Source organism: Corvus brachyrhynchos, unplaced genomic scaffold (assembly GCF_000691975.1).
Source record: "Corvus brachyrhynchos isolate BGI_N302 unplaced genomic scaffold, ASM69197v1 scaffold56, whole genome shotgun sequence".
NCBI lineage: Eukaryota > Metazoa > Chordata > Aves > Passeriformes > Corvidae > Corvus > Corvus brachyrhynchos.
This window is the reverse complement of record NW_008238664.1, coordinates 5819318-5838921: the sequence shown is the minus strand read 5'-3', so window position 1 is coordinate 5838921 and position 19604 is coordinate 5819318. Positions and strand designations below refer to the sequence as shown.

At 39.7% G+C, this 19604-nt stretch overlaps 1 protein-coding gene across 1 annotated transcript in view; it reads right to left on the bottom strand.

The window, feature by feature from the left end:
- Window positions 1-19604, bottom strand: part of EP300 (E1A binding protein p300) — a 61227-nt gene that overhangs the window by 2716 nt on the left and 38907 nt on the right. Inside the window, 14 exon segments of the mRNA XM_008636629.2 lie at window positions 2-859; window positions 2229-2510; window positions 2966-3127; window positions 5186-5350; window positions 5976-6141; window positions 7756-7869; window positions 8259-8405; window positions 8959-9109; window positions 10548-10615; window positions 11655-11732; window positions 13152-13208; window positions 15349-15429; window positions 17819-17907; window positions 18452-18691. Of these exon segments, the coding sequence (XP_008634851.2) occupies window positions 2-859; window positions 2229-2510; window positions 2966-3127; window positions 5186-5350; window positions 5976-6141; window positions 7756-7869; window positions 8259-8405; window positions 8959-9109; window positions 10548-10615; window positions 11655-11732; window positions 13152-13208; window positions 15349-15429; window positions 17819-17907; window positions 18452-18691 (2658 nt within the window).

Genomic DNA, 19604 nt, shown 5'->3' with positions numbered 1-19604 from the left:
GAGGGTTCATTCCCATCGGTGGCATCTGGGGCATCTGGTGCTGAATTGGCCTTTGGAAGATCTGAACCTGTGCCATCTGGCGCTGGGTCTCTGCTGCCCGCTGGATCTGCATGGCCATTTCCACTGCTGCCGGAGGAGGACCCTGAACTGGAGGCTGTGGTGGCTGAGGTGGGGTTGGAGGCGTCACCTGGCCCCCTGCCTTGCCCTGGGACACAGCGCTGGGGGGCTGAGTTCTTGGCATGGTGTAAGGTGGCATGCTGTTGGGAGGTGCAGGCTGAGGCTGCGACACAGGCTGAGGCGGAGGCTGGGGTTGTGGGGTTTGTGGTGTCGGGGGCTGCTGGCCCGTTGGAGTTGTCGGGGTAGCCGGTGTGGGCGAGGGCAATCCTTGCTGCTGGCCCGCCACACCCGTGCGCTGCATGCTCGCCATCCTCCTTCGGAGCATCTGCGCCTGCTGCAGGCGGTGCTGGAGCTGTTGCTGACGGAGCTTGTGTTTGATGTTGAGGCAGAAGGGCACGGGGCACTTGTTCTCCTGGCAGTGCTTTGCGTGGTAGCAGCAGAGAGCAATGAGTTGCTTGCAGATGGGGCACCCTCCATTGGTCTTGCGTTTGCAGCCTTTGGTGTGTTGGACAACCCGTTTCATCTTCTGACAGGACGGCAGCGAGCAGTTGGCATTGCGACACTGGCAGGCGTGGACCAGAGACTGGATACAGCGCTGGATGCTCAGGCGGCGGGAATCGCCGGGGCTCTGCGTGGTGGTGGTCTGCTGGTTGTTGCTCTCATCATCTAGACCAAGGCCTAATTTCTCCATCTTGTGGTCATGGTTTTTAGTGTTATAGCAGGTGATGCACAGGTCATAATCCTGAAGAGACAACAAAAGATGAGTTATCAGTGTTCCTGAAACTCCATACAATAAATGAATAAATGATGTCATGCCACCTCAACAAATTACTCCCAGTCTCTTCCAGGCAAATTGTTGCTCTAGGGAAAAATTCAATCTTTCATGCCATGTTGAGGTAATTGAGAAGGAATAAATCCAAACTATAGCCAGGGAAAGTGTGTGGGTGTAAGGGTGTCTGAAAGCTACACAAATATATCAACCTTGAAAAACAAGTTGGCTCTGAGCTAGTAAGTCACACATTATTCAGCTGGGCCAGAAAAATCCCTTTCTTTCCCAACAGGAAAGTAGAAGAAATAGGCAGGGGACAAACAGCTGCGCATCTGCTTCTGCTTCAAAAGAAGAGGGCAGGAGTGGCAGAAGAGGTACCAGCTTTCAAAAAAGAATGAAAGCTGCATTTTCAGTTTGCAGATGCAAGTTAAACAACAGAGAGTGCTGAAAGAAGAACAGAACATGTTCTGTGAAAGCAACAGCACATGAGTTTGGGCTCAATAACTGATCTTTAAGAAAAAGACCTAAGTTCTCAGGATGCATTAAACCATAGGAAATTTAGAATTTACTTTCTAGCATATACTAAGAAGATAAAAGCACACGTGTGTATATGTGTGTGCATATATATAAATATATATATATACACACACACATACACACACATAACCAGAGGAAAGGGAAGCATCAAATTGTAATTAGGATCAAATCTGAGTCAGTCATTCCCTTCCAGCAGGCTAGAAAACTAAGTTACAAGAAGCCAGATACAATGATAATCCACCTTCTGGAGAGCATTGAATCAAATCCCTGAACTTGATCTTCAAACACACTGGTTTTGCAAACACTTCTGAGGACAAATGCTCTTTGCAGCATTCTACAGAAACAACAGAGAAGTGAAGGAATCGCCCCAGTATTGGGATCTGACTTGCAGCACAGCAAAATCTCAGTGCCAGTAAACCAACAGAGCGCCCTCTTTACAGAAATACTGCAGCCCCACACTTCTGACTCTGGAAGAAAAAATTATGCGTTGCTCTTCAGAAAAACCAGCTGATCCTACCATTCCAGCTCAAGCCATTGCTACAGTTCCCAGCTTCTTAGGCAGCAGCACCTTAAATGAGCTACAGAAAACACAACTCCATTTCAGCTTTCCACGAGGCAAAAATCACACCAAGCAGCACAGTAAATAGAACCGCTTGTTATGGAAAACGTTTTCCCTCCTTTCTGAACTGCCAGCAGATGAGCTGCACAGATCTTTTTCCATCAGTTAATAATGAGAATTCAGGTAAAGAGCACTCTGGGCATAAAGATACAGGGACAGAAGCACGGAAAACTTCACCAAACATACCTCACAGACAGTGCAATGCCATCTGGTCTCCACATGATGCTTGCACTCATTGCAGGTGTAAACAAAGCGATCTTGGCTCTGGGTATGCAGTTCCACCAGCATGCACATAGTTGACCACTGAGCCCTTCGTAGTGAGGAGAACTCCAGGTGCTTGTCTCTAGCAAGGGTTAGGAAAGCATCACGCCCATCCATCAGGTCACACGGAATGAGTGGGTCAGGCTCAATGATGGGGGGCAGGGAGTTGGCTGCAGGGCCAGCAATGAGACGGATGACAAAGAAGACCTGAAAAATAAAAAGGCTTAATATGGCAGCACTGATCAAGATGTTTTGGTCACCAATCCTCATTACAGAGTGTACAGTTCCGGGATCAGCTAACACTTGAACAACTGGCTGCCAAGTGTGCTTGTGAGGCCCAGGAAATCTCAGACCTCTGAGTGCCCTGCAGGTTCACTTTCTTCTGAAGAAATAGGTAAGGGGCACTGGACCAAACAGTAACAGTAGAACTGCTCTGGCAATCTAGACTGTTAGGAAGTTCTGCACGAGCACAGCTGCATTTATTCCCACTGCCCTTGCAGCAAAGAGCACCCAGACTTACTGGTACTGGTCTGTCTGGGTGAGCCACTCAATTCTCCAGCCAAACCTGTATAATTTGCAGGGCATGACTCTGTTTGAAGTATCAAAGCTTTGTACACCTCTTTATTGAGGTAAAAAACATTTCTCATTCAATCAACTCTTACCTCCTTGTGCTTCTCCATAGTGGCATACAGCTTCTGGGAGAGGTCATTGGACACATTGGGCATGCCAGGCTTCTTCTTATTGCCACGACTCAAGCTGCTCTTGTTTTTACTTGTCTTCTTGTTGTTCTTCTTTTTGGCATTTTTGCTGTCTCCCTTGCTCACCTAGCAATTTTAAAGATATTTTATGTCAGGTATCTAAGCAACACCACATCACCATTTTATTATTTTTACATATTCTATAACTGCAGGACAAAACACATTTCACAAGAATTTACTCCGAAGACACATACTAGGGTCCCCAGGAACATTAAATTAATTCCATTAGAATTATGCCAAAAGATATCAAGATCAGCAATACATGTATCTAAAAATATTAAAAGCACAGATGCTCAGGAGGTACAGGCAAAACATTATATAATGAAACGTGTTTGTCTGCTACAGCTACATGGTGAAGAACCTCTTGGACAATCACAAAGAGGTTTAGTAGATGAATTCTCAATGCAATTCGAAAATAAAAATAACTGAAAAGTGCAATTGATATAGCACTAAGCAAAGGTAAGAAAGACTTAAACCACCTAGATTTAGTTTGCTACAGCTCTGACAGATGTACTTTTAACAGACTGCATTAAACTGATTTTGGTACGAGGCTGTTGTTCTGAGTCCAAAAGGCATTAGTAGTGCAACTTCTAGCATGCACCTGCCTCCTGTCATACCCTGCAACAGTCAAAACAGGTCAGCTTAATTTCAGCTATATTCTGTTAGCAATGAACAGTTTATTCCTTGCTGGGCTGCTCAGAGAGCACCTCAAAACACCACAGCATAAGATGATCAAGGATCAAAGTAATTGTTGGCTAAACAAGCATTTTTCCTAAGCTTAAAATAACTTTGCCAGAATGGAAATTCCCAGTGAACATGAATGACTATCACGTCACTTGACAGTACAGTTTATTACTGCTCCTTCTTCAACAGTGAAACACAGGATCGATAAAGAGTAAAAACTATTTGTAATAATAATAAAGTTAAATAGTAATGTACTGCAAGCTTGCCCTACCACAGGATTTTGGGGCCAAACTGCTGTGAAGGCTTGACTAAATATTGACCAACATCATACACAGAGCTAAATGGTCCTTCACAAGTGGTTTCTGGTATATTAGAGAGATGAGGACCTTTAAGCTATACCATGTGGAAAGCAAACAATACCTTCCTAAGAAAGATGTTACTTAATGCAAATTTGATATCATGTTGCCTGATTTCCTGCACTTTGTTTAATCAAAGTCCTTGAAAGAAGGTATTGCAAAGAACAGCACAGGAGAATCACAATTTTTAATTGTAATGTTAACTTTTTCTGATCCAAAGATCTTCCAGCAAAAAAATTCTAACCCCCCCAAATAATCTAGTATCTGATAAGGTGACAAAGCAGCAGTGTTTAAACAGAGTTAACTAACAAGTACTACTGCATGAGCAAAACTACTGAACTTACCTTGGACTCACCACCTCTTCCATAAAAGCTCAGAACATCCAAGGATAGGCAGATGCATAAATTCTGCATCTGTTCATTTTCAAATTTATTGTTGAATTAAGAGGCATCTCTTTTATTTTTGAGGGTTTTTTTGTTGAATGTGATAACACAGTTGTACATTCTCAAAAAAAAATTGCACAAGACACCAGCGAGAAATTTCTCTCACTTAAAGTAGCCCAACAACAGTTCAGCAGTAATTTGTGCTTCAGATCCTCTATGCCTTAAAGCTACTAAACAAACCTATTGAGAGTCAAGTACTAACTCACAGATTTCCATTACTTTCTCAGAACATTCTGCTAAGATTGGTGTTATAACATCCAAGTTCAAAAGAAAAGATTGAGCCACTATTTAAAAGCTAATGCTTAAGGAAAAAACTTCCAAATCAGGCTTAGGTGGCAACATGATCATTGATAACAATTGGATTTCAGCAATAAAATATTCATCTAGCAGCTGTTTCAACAAAATTGCCTTTGGCAATTAGATATTTTATAGCCATATGAACACCCACTATTCATCCAAATGTAGCTTAGTGGTATTTTAGCAGCTCTAATTTATAAACTGTAAAATTGAAATTTATATTAGAGTGAAAAGTGAAAAAGCCAGTTAACCAGAGTGTCTTACCCCCCTCTTTTTTTTTAATAATTAGTCATATATAATCAGAACTTTTACATTAGATCATAAAATAGCAAAAGCATCCTTACATCTGTGCTCTCATTACTAGTGTTTTCTTCTCTCTTTCGTTCTTCTTCCTCTTGCTCAAGCTCCTTAATGCTCTCCTCTAGAACATTAGGCCAGAAGTCCCCTTCAAAGTAAGGGAGCTCCTTTGCACTTGTTAGACGATCTTCTGTTGCCTGCTTAAATATATCCTAAAAGAGTGCAAAACCACATTTGGTTATCAGTATTGCAAGTCACATAACGAAAGGCAACATTCTCAATGAGTGACAAGGAAAGGCATCAGCAGACTAAACAAAGGAAAGCTTAATATTTCAATTCATTTTACAAGAGCACATTCTAAGTGCATCTGTTAGTTTGTCAAATACATTTCAAATATTCCCACTCAGAAGAAATAAATCATTACTGTGTCCTAGATTTCAATGAGCCTTCTTACCAATTGAGACAATATAATCACCATAATCTTGACACTACCTTAAGTCCTGATAATTCAAAAAAATTTACATATTTCTAACTGCATCAGCATCCTAACCCTGCAATTCTAACACAAGAAGATTGAAGATTCCATATATTTTCTTTTGCTCTTTCACAGTATTCCTCCATAATTTATTTTGTTCTAAGGGACCGTTTCAAGTTTCTTGCTAGAACAATTTCAGAAGCTACATGTTTTGAAGAGAGTATGTTTTAACTCTGAACTTTTGGTGTTCAATTCACTTAAAACTAATGCAGTAAACACCAAGAATCAGGCACAATGCATAAGGGCAAGGAAGAAATCAAGACAAGATTGGTCAATCTTCCCCAAGCATACACTTAACACACCTTGTAATCATGGACGATGCGCTCTGACACAGACTTGTCCAGCATCTTTTTGTACCACTCTTGTAGTCGCTTGGGTTTGGGTATCTTTTGGTCAGGAGGATGGCAGTGGAAGATGTAGTCATCTCCTTCACTGGGCGGGCACGCCCAGATATGTCCAGTAGTATACCTGGAGTGGTCAAACAAAACCGGGACATGTGGGCACTGACAATGGACGCTCGCGCGCTCTCCTCTCTGACACCAGGTGGCGACACCACCGAGCTGGCGGCTGTTCCCGGACTCAACATTTCCAGCTTTTCACTAATTTTCTAAAATCTAGCGCTATATATGGAGCACTTATATGTAAAATGTGCACATTTTACAGCCTACATAAAAAACAAAGCCTGATACAAACCTGCAATTGCCATCTCCCAATTAACTAATGGGAGAAAGATGGAGTCTAGGTATTTCAGTAGTGAAAGCTTGAGACAGAGCAATAATTCTTTATCTGGCAACATTTAAAAAACAGATTTACTTAAAGACAGAACTCACTTTTCTACTGTAAATCCCCTGGGTTTTGAGAATCAGTTTCAAAAAGTTTTAGAATTACATTTGGGAATAAACAGGCACTGCCAACCTATGCTATTGGGTGCACAATCTAGGGTACTAGTAAGATAGATGACAGCCAAATAGTAGCAGCTGCAGGGAATGTAACACCAAAGATCACTTCTTCATCCTCAGTTCTTCTCTATTAGTTTTTGAAGAGAACTCCAATAGGAAGAATAATCAGAGAAAAATAACTATCCTTGCCCTGTTGAGAAACAGCTCTGCAGAACCCTCCCCAAGCCCTGGGAGCTGCAGCCAGTTGTCATTCCTTCTGCCTGAGAATGGAGAGATGATACTGCGTGACCAAGATTGTTTTCCCAAAATGAGAACCTGATGTTACCCATTAGCACAGAAAACAGTATTAAGTAAAGCTGAGGCTTGAGTTTTATGCAGCAATTGTACAGACTCACAGATTAGAAGATAGACAATAAAGCAGAAAGAACCCTAATGTATGCTTTTGAAGTAGTAAAGAACACACCACCTCACTGAGGTACCGAAGATAGTACCACTTACCTCCATTTCAATTCTCTTAACTTTTCTCATCAACTACTTTAAACATAGTCCCTAATAATGTCTCCACAAGTAACTCCACCAACCTACACTAGGCACCTTGACAGTAGAGTGATGTTTACTTCACTGGCCTTTCTACTTCAGTAATCATGGTAATTTAATTTCCACCTTTCTTGTTACTGCAGTTGTTCTGTGTTCTTCTGTGCTGTCGAAGTATATTTTCCTCTTTCTTTCCTAACTCTTTGGTTTCTCACAATTTCAGCTACTCAAGATTTCTTAGTGGCCTTATACAACTGTTACAGAGCTAATCAGTACAGACAAAATACACTTACCTTTCTCCTTATAAACAAGGGCAAGAACTTACTTGCTAGCCCAAAGGAATGACCTAATTAAAACCATGGCACTACACATTTTATGGGCTAGAGAACAGGCTCACTTTTTCTACTAAGACTTAAGGAAGTTTCACATAAGTCTGGAAACCTAAAAATGTCTGAAGCAGAGGCCTCCCCTGAAAAGCCTGCAATCCCTTTTTTTCTTCTTTTCAACTGTACACAGTTGTTGTCAAATTACTCTATCACAGGTGGATACTTCGGCACCATATTCTGTACTATAGGATGTAGTAATTTAATTTGCAACAAGAACTACTCAGCACAATGCAGCACAGAAGAAAATGTTATAAGATACTTACCCTAGTTTCTTAACATATTCTAGATATCCAATTAGTATTTCATGATAGACAGCAGTCCTCAAGCATTTAGGGCGGAAGAAATGAACACTGTCAAGGTAAGATATATACACTCGCCTAAAAAAAAAAGTGTGAAAAAGAGCAGAGACTTTAAGTTTATTCATGTTATTTTATATATCTGAAGCATCCATTACAACAGCAATCTGCAAAGTCTCTGATCCTACCTCTAGAAACTTGGCCTTCTTTTGATATCCTAGCCTCATCTCCCTAAAACTATCCAACCCCTTCCTTGAGAACACAGGTAAGTGATCCTTAAGGCAACACTGTCTGCCAGCCAGCATCCCCAGTAAGAAGCAACTCTAACATTACAGAAGCTGCTTTGTTTCTAGAACCTAACAGCACTAAGGGTCTCACATAAGCAACAGAGAAGCTCTATACAGAACTACAGGAGGTTCATCCAAACAAGAGAGTGCCAAAATACAACAGACTTTCATGGAGTTCCTCACCTTTGATTGGGTGGAGGGCAGTCTGAGCCATACTCCTGCACATGCATCCCAAAGAAGCACAAGTCTACACCATCAATCTCCTCAAAGGCAAAAAGCGCTTTTGTTCGGTAAGGGAAAGACTCTGCCATCTCTCCACTGTCTACAAACCTGCAGACCAGAGGGTGAAGGGGAATATCAAATATATGCTCATATCAGAAACTGCATGTTACCAGGTGAAGCCAACAAAGATGAGGGCTACTGTAAGTGTAATTTTAGTGCAATTTGAAAGGTAAATATTTATAGACTACTCAAATATAAGACAGCCACTTTTTACTGTGAAAAAGACACTCATCACAAAAAATTATTAACCTGCGGGAACCCCTGTTTGTCAAGAACTGGCTGGTGATGAGGTCTTGAATACAACAGTCTTTTGTGACTGGATATTAGAAAAAAATTTCTGCACAAAAAGTACTGTCAAGTATTGAAACAGGCTGCCCAGGCAAGCGTTTGAGTCACCATCCCTGGAGGTATTTAGAAGATGTGTAGATGTGGCACTTGGAGATATGGTTTAGCAGTAGCCTTAGCAGTGCTAGGGTAACAGCTGGACTCAAGTTCAGAGCCACTTTCCAACCTAAATTATTCTATTTAATCAAAGTGTATCATGTAAGTACAAACAGCTCCCATCTCCCCCAAAAGAAAGCAAAATTAGAAATGAACATACCTTGCTTTCATTCCTGGTTTTACTTCGACAGTTTTGTCAGATGCGTGTACCACCCTAACTGTGACCTCTCCCGCCTCAGGGTGATTCTGTCGTCTTAGGAAATCATTGACTCTATTCTCCAGGAAGGTACCAAGTCTTGTAGCTGGTAACCCTGCAGGAGGAAAATACAGCTCTAAACATATACAAAACTGAACTGTTCATATGTGATTTCTCTACTCAGATGTTAGATGAAAAATGACTCTTAACACATGCAGTATGTTAGCATAAATTAAAGCTTTATCTTTAAACCCTAACACTTCTAGCTAGGGTTAGCTGCCTTTCCCCTGCAGGCACATTTATGGCTTATACATTATTTAAATGAATAAAGAATCAGTATTTCAACCCAATTTCTATCTTGTCTTAAAAGTCAACCACAATTAAGGTTTCTTCTGAATAGATGTTATTAATTACTTCAGCTGGATTACAAAACACTGCTTTCAGACACATCTTCATGAGCAGACATTGCATCTGGAAGTATATTCTGTCTATAAAGCCATATTAGCCAAGTTAGTATTTCCACTCACAAAAATAATGTATTTCAACAGTGGAAGGAAAACTAAATACAACTGTATCTGTAACTAACATACTTAGTTTACAAGCTTCTCATGTTCAAACAATCTTCATACAAAAGAAGTACATTAGCTGACAAAAACCTCAAGCTGAAAGGGAAAGTAGAACTTCTGATGTAACAGGGCCTGCCTCAACACTGGCCATTACTTCTGGTAGAGTTACACATCCACCAGCTTTTCATTTTTCCAATTTGACATCTTTTGGTTAAGCACTGCTCTACTACGTTATAACTATGCTTTCAGGTTGCTAGAAACAAAAACCGATAGAAATGGTAAAAGAACCCTTGTATTCTTCCTGTGTTCTTAGCGACTCTAGGGAGTTTTGATTCTGGAGATTTTGAAAAGACTCAGATGCTGAAGCCATTCATTGAATACTTTGCTGAATTTTGATGCTATTGGTTGGCCAGAATTTTAAAAATTTCAGTAGAAACATAAATCCTCATTATTTCTAAGAAGTACACCATTCTAAGAAGTTTCTGAAAGACTTATTTCGTCTACAGAACAGATGGACAATGACTACACAAATTTCCTCCTACGCTGCCTTCAAATCAGCTGCCTTGATCAAGAAGAAATGTCTCTAGAGTTCTGTCACCAGGTGATATAACCTTTATCTCCATCAAAGCTTTTAAGAGCAGCAATAGTCACAGTGACCTGAACGTGTTATCAAAAATTTAAGTCAGACTGCAGTCACACATCAACTATTTCCCAATGCCATTGATACTGCAATTGAGATAAAAGGATGCGTACCTTGCAGTAGAAGTGCTCTAAAACAGTATGTTAGCCCTCTAAAACAGACTATTAGCTAACACCACCACCTGTGAATGCAAACATTCTGAACACCACAGACCTGACGGTCAAAACTGACCAAAAGTATCCTCCTTCAGCTCCAAAAAACCTAAATGCAACACAAGCATAAAAGCCACTTCTTCCCCATTCTTAACATATTATTTAAATTTGCTTGTACAAGTGTCAGACTCTTACTTTTAGCAGAGAATTTGTTCTCTTTCCTGGTTCGTCCCGTTTTCTTTAGGCAGCCATCACAGACAAAGCTGAAGCAAACAAGAGAGAACACGAAGTCATCCCAAGTCAGACCATCAAGTTCTCTAGCATCTTACCATTAGAAGCAGAATCTTTCACCAGATCTTATCTGGAAAATACCTTAACTGAAATTTGAAATAAAAGCACAAAGAACAGCCCAACTGTTTCAAAGCTGCAGAGGAGGATCTAAGCTCCAGGTGCTGCATCTTCTATCAGTCACCCACATCACCACCCGAAAGCCCAGGAAAGTCTCCAGTGGCAGGTCTGACAATATCAGCTCAAAGTGTTCTTGGAGCAAATAGGCTCAAACTGCTGTCTCTGATGAAGAGAAGACACTGCAACACCAAGCAAAAGGCTGATTTTTTTTTCTAAATGCCCAAATACACTGTAGATTGAAATGATTCTGTGATTCTTCCCCAGTTACAGGACATCCACCCTCTTCTGCAGCAATGTGGATAGGACAACAGAATGCTAGAACTCACAGCTTTTTTGACAATAAATGAGACATTTAAGCTCTTATAAAACTTTACCAACATACAATTTATCATCCTTTTAAAAGTTTTTAAATCAATCAGAAGAAAACCCAGTATTTTGATCAAGAACCGTCAAGTATCTAAAGAAAACTATATTGGTTTTGAAATTTAATCTGATTGCTGAGGTCAAAAAAGTTCATTTACCTGTTAAACCCTTCAGTTGTTACAAAATTTTTTGAAGATGACAAAGCAGTATGATTTGTACAGAAAACAGGTCAGTCTGAAACTGTTACCAGAACTAAAAATGTCTTTTCATGAAGGGCTAGCATCTCTAAACATAAAATGCTGAAATGCTCTCTTCCACACAAAGCACTGGAAACATTAAAGATTAGAAAACTTCCCACACAACACTGTAAGATATACTGTCTAAATTTGATGTTAGATTGTGTAAAATTTTCAGGGAATGTAACTTCTTCCATTAAACAGTCTTTTAAATATAAGCAATATAAGGAATTTTATGCATGAGCTCTACCACATAGTAAATATGCTATCTACTTAATAAGGAGAAATTCCTCACCCAGAAGGCCAGATTATCTCATTATGAAGAACACAAATCTGGTGCATTTTTCTTCCACACTCTATACATTCAACAAATCTGTAGAAGGCAGAAAAAAGGCAAAAGGAAGCAAAGGTTAGTAGTATCATTACTTGTTTGTATATTTTGTAAGATTTTATTAGAGCACTTCTAGCATTTAGGCTTTTGAGTCTATTTAACATAGAGGGCACATCTATGCTGAGAACAGCCTTCAGAAAAAATTAAGAACCTGCCAGCTCAAGTCAGGCAGACTATGCAGGGACACATTATTATTACCATTTGTTTGTCTTATCACCATCCACTCATTTTTTTCAAGTGAAGCCCTTTTAAGGATAAAATCTGTAAACTGCTTGTTGCCATAAAGAGTAGAGGAAAATGGATTCGCATGCTAGAAAGGAAGAACCAGGTGAAATACTTGGCTGTTAGTTACCCCACTATGCTTGAACCCTGGGGTACATTGCAAATATGCTACAGAAAGGTGGGAAGGAAGAACACAGAAGCGAGTATCTAAGTCACTTTCAGAGGATTAGCAGAGATTTAAGGACAACTGAGATAAGTCATATGGTCTAGTTCCCAGATGTTGGTGAATATAATTCTCCAAAATACCTAAGGTTGCTTCAGATATTGGGACAATCTGACTCCTTTTGAACATGCCTGTCTAAAAGTTTGAGACTTTGAATGAGTAGTTGTAATCTGTGTAGAGCATGTGGTATCAGACTGTAAGTTAGGCTTATATCCTATCTTCATTTTAACAAAGGGAAAGAAAAATTATGAATCAAGCTACTGTTCTCCCCTTCCCACAGCCCTTGTAAAACAGAAGAACTGGCTGACCCTTGTGCCTTTAGAAGGATGGTGTGGGAATAAAAAACACCCTTTTTGCTCATTCATTTGAGAATGAAGATAATATTTGCAGAGTAGCAGCACAGGTGTATGATGCAGGACCATGTAAAGCAGTTTCAAAAATATCAAAAAAGGCAGCTGAGTCACCATCATTTTAATGTTACTGAATGACTACAGTTCTGCTTTCAGAGAAGTACAGAAGAACTGGCTGATTCAAAATATAACAACTTTTCCTTCTATTACAGCTGCCTGTAAAATACAGCAACTAGAAAAGCCAACAGCAGTAAGAGCTACTGCCAAATGACTCCAATCAGTTCTGAGACTTAGCATTTGCCACACCAAAGTTTCAAAGCAGAGCTATCTGCATTCATCCTTCTGTTGAATCCACATGCAAGACAACAAAATGGAGTGATTTCAGCCCATACACCCAGTTTTACATATTTCTCAAGCACAGCCATGGTGGTTTGGGTTCTCAGCACAGAATGCCAGATCTGCTGACTACTGAGCAGCCTCTACATACTAACAGAGTTCCATGAAATTGGAAAACAAAGACAAAACCCATGGTGGATGAATAACACATATCTTACAAAGTAATTATAATAGCATGAGGATCATTCAAAGAGTGACAGCAATACTTACAGTTCAGGATCCAGTGTATCATTTTTCCTTTTTGAAAATTGTTCTTTGTTTATCGTGCTATGGAGAAACAGGCAATAAAACTCAGTTTTAACACAAGACAACAAACATTCATGCCATACCACACCTATCCACAAAACAAGACAAAACTTACAAGCAGATTTTTTAAACACTCACTGGCACTACAAAGAAAGTAATTATATTTACACAGTGACAGGCAACTGAAGTATACACCACTCCACTTTGTCTGTGAAAAACATTATTTTTCTCTTGTAGAGAGCAACATTGTTCCCTTATTCAGTTTTACTACAGGATAAATATTAAAGCTTGCTGACAATTCAAGTTTTGGATAGGTCTAATCAGTATTTAACAGTGAAAAGACTACTTGATATGCCTCATATTCTGCAGGCAGAGAATTCCAGTTATCTTTGATTACTGAGAAAGGTAGGTTCTCTTTTTTCAGATTCCCCTATCCCTCCTCCTACATCGACTTCAAAGGATAAATTTCAGCTTCCAAACCCTGTAACCCCAACCCAGCCACCACAGCACATTATCTTTACCTTCCCTACATCATTTTCAAGGCCTAAAATCCCATCTTTTTGACAGTGAGGTCACAAGTATATTTTAAATGAGCTGGTTCAGAACATACAAGAATACTCAAATCTGTGAGAATTTACCCCAAAGAGTGTTCTGCATAACATGAGAAGATCAGTATGTCCCTCTCTGAGAAGCAGACACAGACTCACTCCAATTTGCACGAGATGAATTAACCTTACTATCTCCTTTTATTTCAGTGTTTATTCTGAATAGTGCCACCTGCAGAATACTTGAAGCTCCTTATAAAACAAATGATGAAGTTAAATATCTCAATTACCTCAAACTATTCTTATAATATGGTGCATGGAACTTAAACAGGACCCACCATGTATATTCCTATGACGTACTCTATGACTATATGGATTAAACTTTGGATCTTTACTTCTACTAGAATAGCAATCCACCTACCCACAGGGACATGGCCCATTGTACTGACCAGCATACAACATTATTTCTTCCTTTTTCCTTCCAGAAAGGCAGATCACAGAAACCTAGGATGGTTTTGGTTGGCAGGGACCTTAAGAGATCATCACTCCCTGCCATTGTCAGGGACACCTTCCACTAGACCAGGTCGCTCAGAGTTCCATCCAACCTGTCCTTAAACACTTCCAGTGATGGGGCATCCACAACTTCCTGGTGCCATCTGTTCCAGTGCCTCACCACCCTCATAATGAAGAATTTCTTCCTTGTATCTAATCTCAATCTACCCTCTTTCAGTACACTTACATCATCCCAAGCCCAAACAGATACTTCCAGTACTGTTCTATATGTATCCATTAGTGCATCCAGGATCTGGTTCCAAATGAAAGTTAACTCAATTTGTCCAATTACCAACTTGAACAACTCTCCCCCTGGCTTCAAACTTTCCTGAATTCCTCATTTTGTTCTACCTGCAGGGTAGTTCCACTGCCTTCCCCCAAAGGGATTTCTTGAACAGCTCAAAGAGTAACTGCTTGGCACTCATTTGTCCCTCAACAGATTCCTTAGTCTCCCAAAATTCAGTTTCAAAATTTTTTTGGGGGGGAGGTATGAGGAGGATACAGCAAAATGAGAGACTGCCCCAACAGTTTGCCAGCAACATGGCAACATGCACAGCCTTTTACTGTGTTCTCCTCAACAACTGCACAGCATTTCTCATAGGCAGATGGCATTCCAGCAGTGAAGTATTTGTATGGCAAAAGGAGGTTGCCTGCTTCTGATTTGGATGAAAAACCACCTGATGTTGAATACAAGTTTAATAGCATAGCTAGTGTATAAAGAAAACGGTACATTTGACATTTCAAGCTATGTCTGTCACATACTTGCCTGCAGGCATGGTTATTTTTCTGCAGTAGAATACTTTCACTTTTTTTCAAGGAAAAAGCCATTTTCTTCTTTCCCTTCTATTGGCAGAGTTGCAATTTTAAGCACTAAGTGCTTATTTTTGACTAGTTCAGTCAGTCCGGGTTTTCAAGACAAGCACAAGTCCAGGCTTTTATGAAGGATGTATCATCTACCTTCTACTAGCCTAAAAACCTACAGCTGAACTCCTTCCCTACAGAAAGCACTGGAGGCCATGATACAGCTTACGAAAGCACAGCCCAAGCAAACACAAATAACTCACGTTTGAGGTTGTGATGGGTCATCTCCCAGAGAAACGCTCTCCCCTTGGATTTCGTTGAAGCACTTCTCACAGAAATGATACCTGTCAGCAAGAAGGCCATATTTGGGTGAACTGCTCCGTCCACACAACACAGCCCAAGTCAAGCAACGGAGCCACCAATCACAGCAGGCCAAGGAAGGGACAGGAGCAGAGAGCAGGTCATCAACGGCGACAAGGATATTCAATGATGCAGATTTATGGGCCCCACATTGTGTTTGGTTGGTTTGGTATTTTGGTTTGGATTTTTTTTTTTTTTGCGCAATCAAAGCCAAGTGCAGACAATGACAAGCATGAAGGAGAAATTAAAAAAATAACACACACACGAACAAAGAAATGGCGGTTTGCAGGACAAAAACAAAAACATAGAAGCAAGACAAGACAACACAAAGCAGAAAGCCAAGGCAAAGCACAGATTAGCATTAAATCTCTCAAATGGGTTCACAAGCAGCAAACGATAAAAACAAATTAAACAAGAGTATTCCATTTTAGCATACCCATACCCTCTTCATTTTAATAATCCATGCCACGTACAGCAGGAGGAACTGCTACTCTGACTTGTACATCAGCACAGCAGTTCTGCTGGGAGGAGGATCTGCAGGAGATCAATGGAAGAGAGGTAGTCTTCCATCTTAAATGTATAAATGCTGAAAGGTCACAGAATTCTCTCCCAGTAGAAAGGGAAAGCTAAATACCAGAAACTTTAGGAACAATAACATCTGTCCTCAAAAGTCTTACAGACTAATAGAACTGTCAAACTCTGTTAACTAACATTAACTAGACACATAATGGTCTACATGGATATGATTCCATATCATAGTCTGCACATAGAACAGTCCAGCCATCACTACAGCATTACAGAGGAAGATTTCATTTGTACTTCAATAAAATAGAGATGAATTCAAGATTGTACCCTAGCCTTCAAAAATGTTCTAAAACTGTGGCTTCTCCATTATAAGGCATGCTAATTGAGTGCACAAGATAGCTAAAAATAGAAATAAAACATTCAAACAAGTTCTTTACAAAGCCACACAAATCTGTGTTATTAGCAACTGTTAGGCTAAAAAGACAGGTCTCAACCTTCTTTCCCAGTTTTAATCTGAGATAATGCAGAGAACAGTACTTCTGGAATTATACATTTCAGTCTATAGATATATGCATCTATATATATGATGTAATTTACAAGTCACACGTAGGCACCTGTTACAATGCAAAGATTCCCTTCTAACATTTGAAAATGCGTCAAATGTCAGATTTCTGAGCAATAATCTTTTGGTTCATCTAGTACTTGCCCACAGACAAACATAAGCAGAAGATACTGACATGACAAGACAAGCTCTACGCTACATACAAGTCTAAAACTACAATAGCTATTGTGGGATACTCTATAGGACTAAAGAAATAGGAAAAGCTTAAAAAACACCATTTGCTGCTATAACCCTTTATGAAGCCTTAAAAGGTTAAGATATAACTTGTATAATCTTTCACTGCTTTCATCTGACCAGGTGCTTAAGGAAACTACAATTCTTGGAAAATCTTGGCTTTAGGGTAAAATCCTCCACGTTTTTGTTATTGTGGTTTGTTTTGGGGCAGGTTGTTTTTTTTGTTTGAGGTATTGGAATGAATGGAGAGCAGGAACTAAATAGTTGTATGGATCTTGGAAATAACCAGTCCTCTGCTCTAGCAGGTACATTCTGGTGACAGGCAAGGGAATATGGCAGTGTTAAAGCATGTGTTTGCCTGCTTCTTCCTGCCACACTTCCCCAGCTGGCAGAGATGACTAGCAACAAACCTCCTTTCAGAAGTTAAGTAAATTTAAATCCTTTAATAAACCCCAAGTAAAAAAGATGCTCCAAAGAGCTGTAGAAGTGACAGCATTTTACAGAGCTACTGATAGCTACTGCCAAGACAATTCCCTTTAGGAAACTTTGTGAGAAAAAGCAAGCATCAATCTGCTGAAGACCTGAATACACAGATCTTCCAATTAAGATGTGCAATACAGAAGTAAGTTTGTTCTTTGGTGTTAACATCACGAGAAAAACAAAGACTTGCCAAAAATAATATGTATTACGAGCATTAATACACTTTCTGCACGGTCTACTCAGTGTTCTGCATGAAAAACACTGCTACACAGTAGGAAGCAAAGCAACAGACTTGTATATATGATTTGCAGGCATCAAAATGCAGGATCAAAATGTAGTAAAACGTAACATTTCTGCGAACAAAAGAGGAAGAGCAAAGGCTGCAGTGAACTTTTGCTCAAAGAAATCTTTATTAACACACAAGGCAAACTATTCAAGAGCAGTTCCAGCAAAAGATTTTATCTTAAAACAAAGGTGTACACATATAAAGAGGGTGTCTATGTAAATACATGCATGCCTATAACAGATTGATTGCAGCATGCACAAAACTGCAACAATTGAGTTTTCCTTACCTGTTCTGGTAACTGTAGTAAGTGGCATCTCGAGGGATCGTGCATAGCTGTTTGCCATAGCAACACAAAGTCTGTGGCGAGAACTCCAACTGCAAAGAGGAATGGGTCGACTTAGTACTCACACACATTTTCACTTGCTCTCCGTGGGAAGCAAGTGTGACCCAGACAGTGAACACTTCCACCTTACTCTGTGCACAGATCTCTCTGTACAGCAAAGTGTATGAAGTGCTAGTCACAAAAGACATTAAGTGGGCTGTTATTCTCAAGTTAACTCTTCTCCAAAGACAGAAAGCACATCAAAACAAGACAAGGGAAACACAGTTTCAATATACAGTGAAATACAGAACTTCTGCAGTAATAAAAACACACCTGTTTAATTTGCAATAGCAAAAGTTTGCCCCAATCAAATAAGCCTTCTGTTGCTGACTTTTTATCCTGCAAGGGCTTATATACAAATAGATTATTTAAGGACTAGATAGAAGATCCACAAAATACTCAAATTCAGATTACTCAGGATTGCTAAACCCTGGGAAATTTTTGACATACCATAACTGATAACAACTGCAACTACTATTATTTTTCCCCTTCAATTCAAGGAAGCAAGCATCAGACTAAAGATATTTACTTTCTTACCTTTCTTCCACAGCAGTAACCAAGGCTCTGCATAACTGGGTCAATTTCTTGCTCAAACACCTCTGCCAGTTTGGAACAGTACTTGTATACCCGGGATGTTTTGCGGTTATACAACCAGGCATTATTGAACATGAGCCAGATGTCATCTACATATTGCCACGGTTCCTGATACTGTCCTGTGTCCAGCTTTCTCTTGATAGTAGAAAGATCCATGGGGTTCTTCACTATGTCAAAATAATCCTGCAAGAATACACAGCACATTAAAACCCTACTAGAGAACTATGTTGTGACATGACAGCATGTGCATTCTCAGCGTATAAATTCTTCTAATCAAGAAAAACAGGTTCCTCCCTGACTTGATAGTCAAACTGCTTGTGACACACAGAATGCAATCTCTAAGTAATATCATGTAATTCCCCAGTGCTTTCTTTTCCTTATTCCTTTATTTCTCAGGTGCTGTTGCTCATTCACAACTAATGAAATCAAGTCACTCTAATTTTAATCAGCAAAACAAGTATTACAAACAGTAGAAAATGCCAAAGTTTTTGCAGCCATTGTGATCCAAAGAAATACACAAGAGCATTAATGTAAAGCAACTGTTTTTGGTAGCCCAGAAAACCTAACAAAAATAAACACCTTTATTCTATGATAAAACTTATCCTGTCTCCTCTAAAGAATGCCCTTTCCCAATCCACCATCAATTATGGTGAAACTTCTACAAAAGTCTGCCGAATGACAGTCAATTGAAAGCTTGTTAAAAATATTAGCAAGTGTATAAATGCTTGTAAGACAGCAGGCCTTGAAATTTTGCAGCATTTGCCTTAAAAAAGCCCCCACACCAATACCAAACAAAAACTCTTTCAGGCAAAAAACATTGTCTGAAGCACCTAAAATGGACTTCTACATCTATCTTGTGTGGTCAGTTCAGAGAGTTTAGAAACACAGATCCCTGAATGATAATTGTCTTCTCAAGACAGTTCTAAAACCAGCAGAAAATTTAACCTTAACAAACCTCCAACTTAAATAGTCTCTTCCTTTCCTATTACAGATAACCATTAATGGATATTTTTAAGTGGGTTTGATCTGCTTAATTTCCCACATCTTCAGACAAGATTTATACATGATGAGACACACCTATGAAATTCAGCAATAA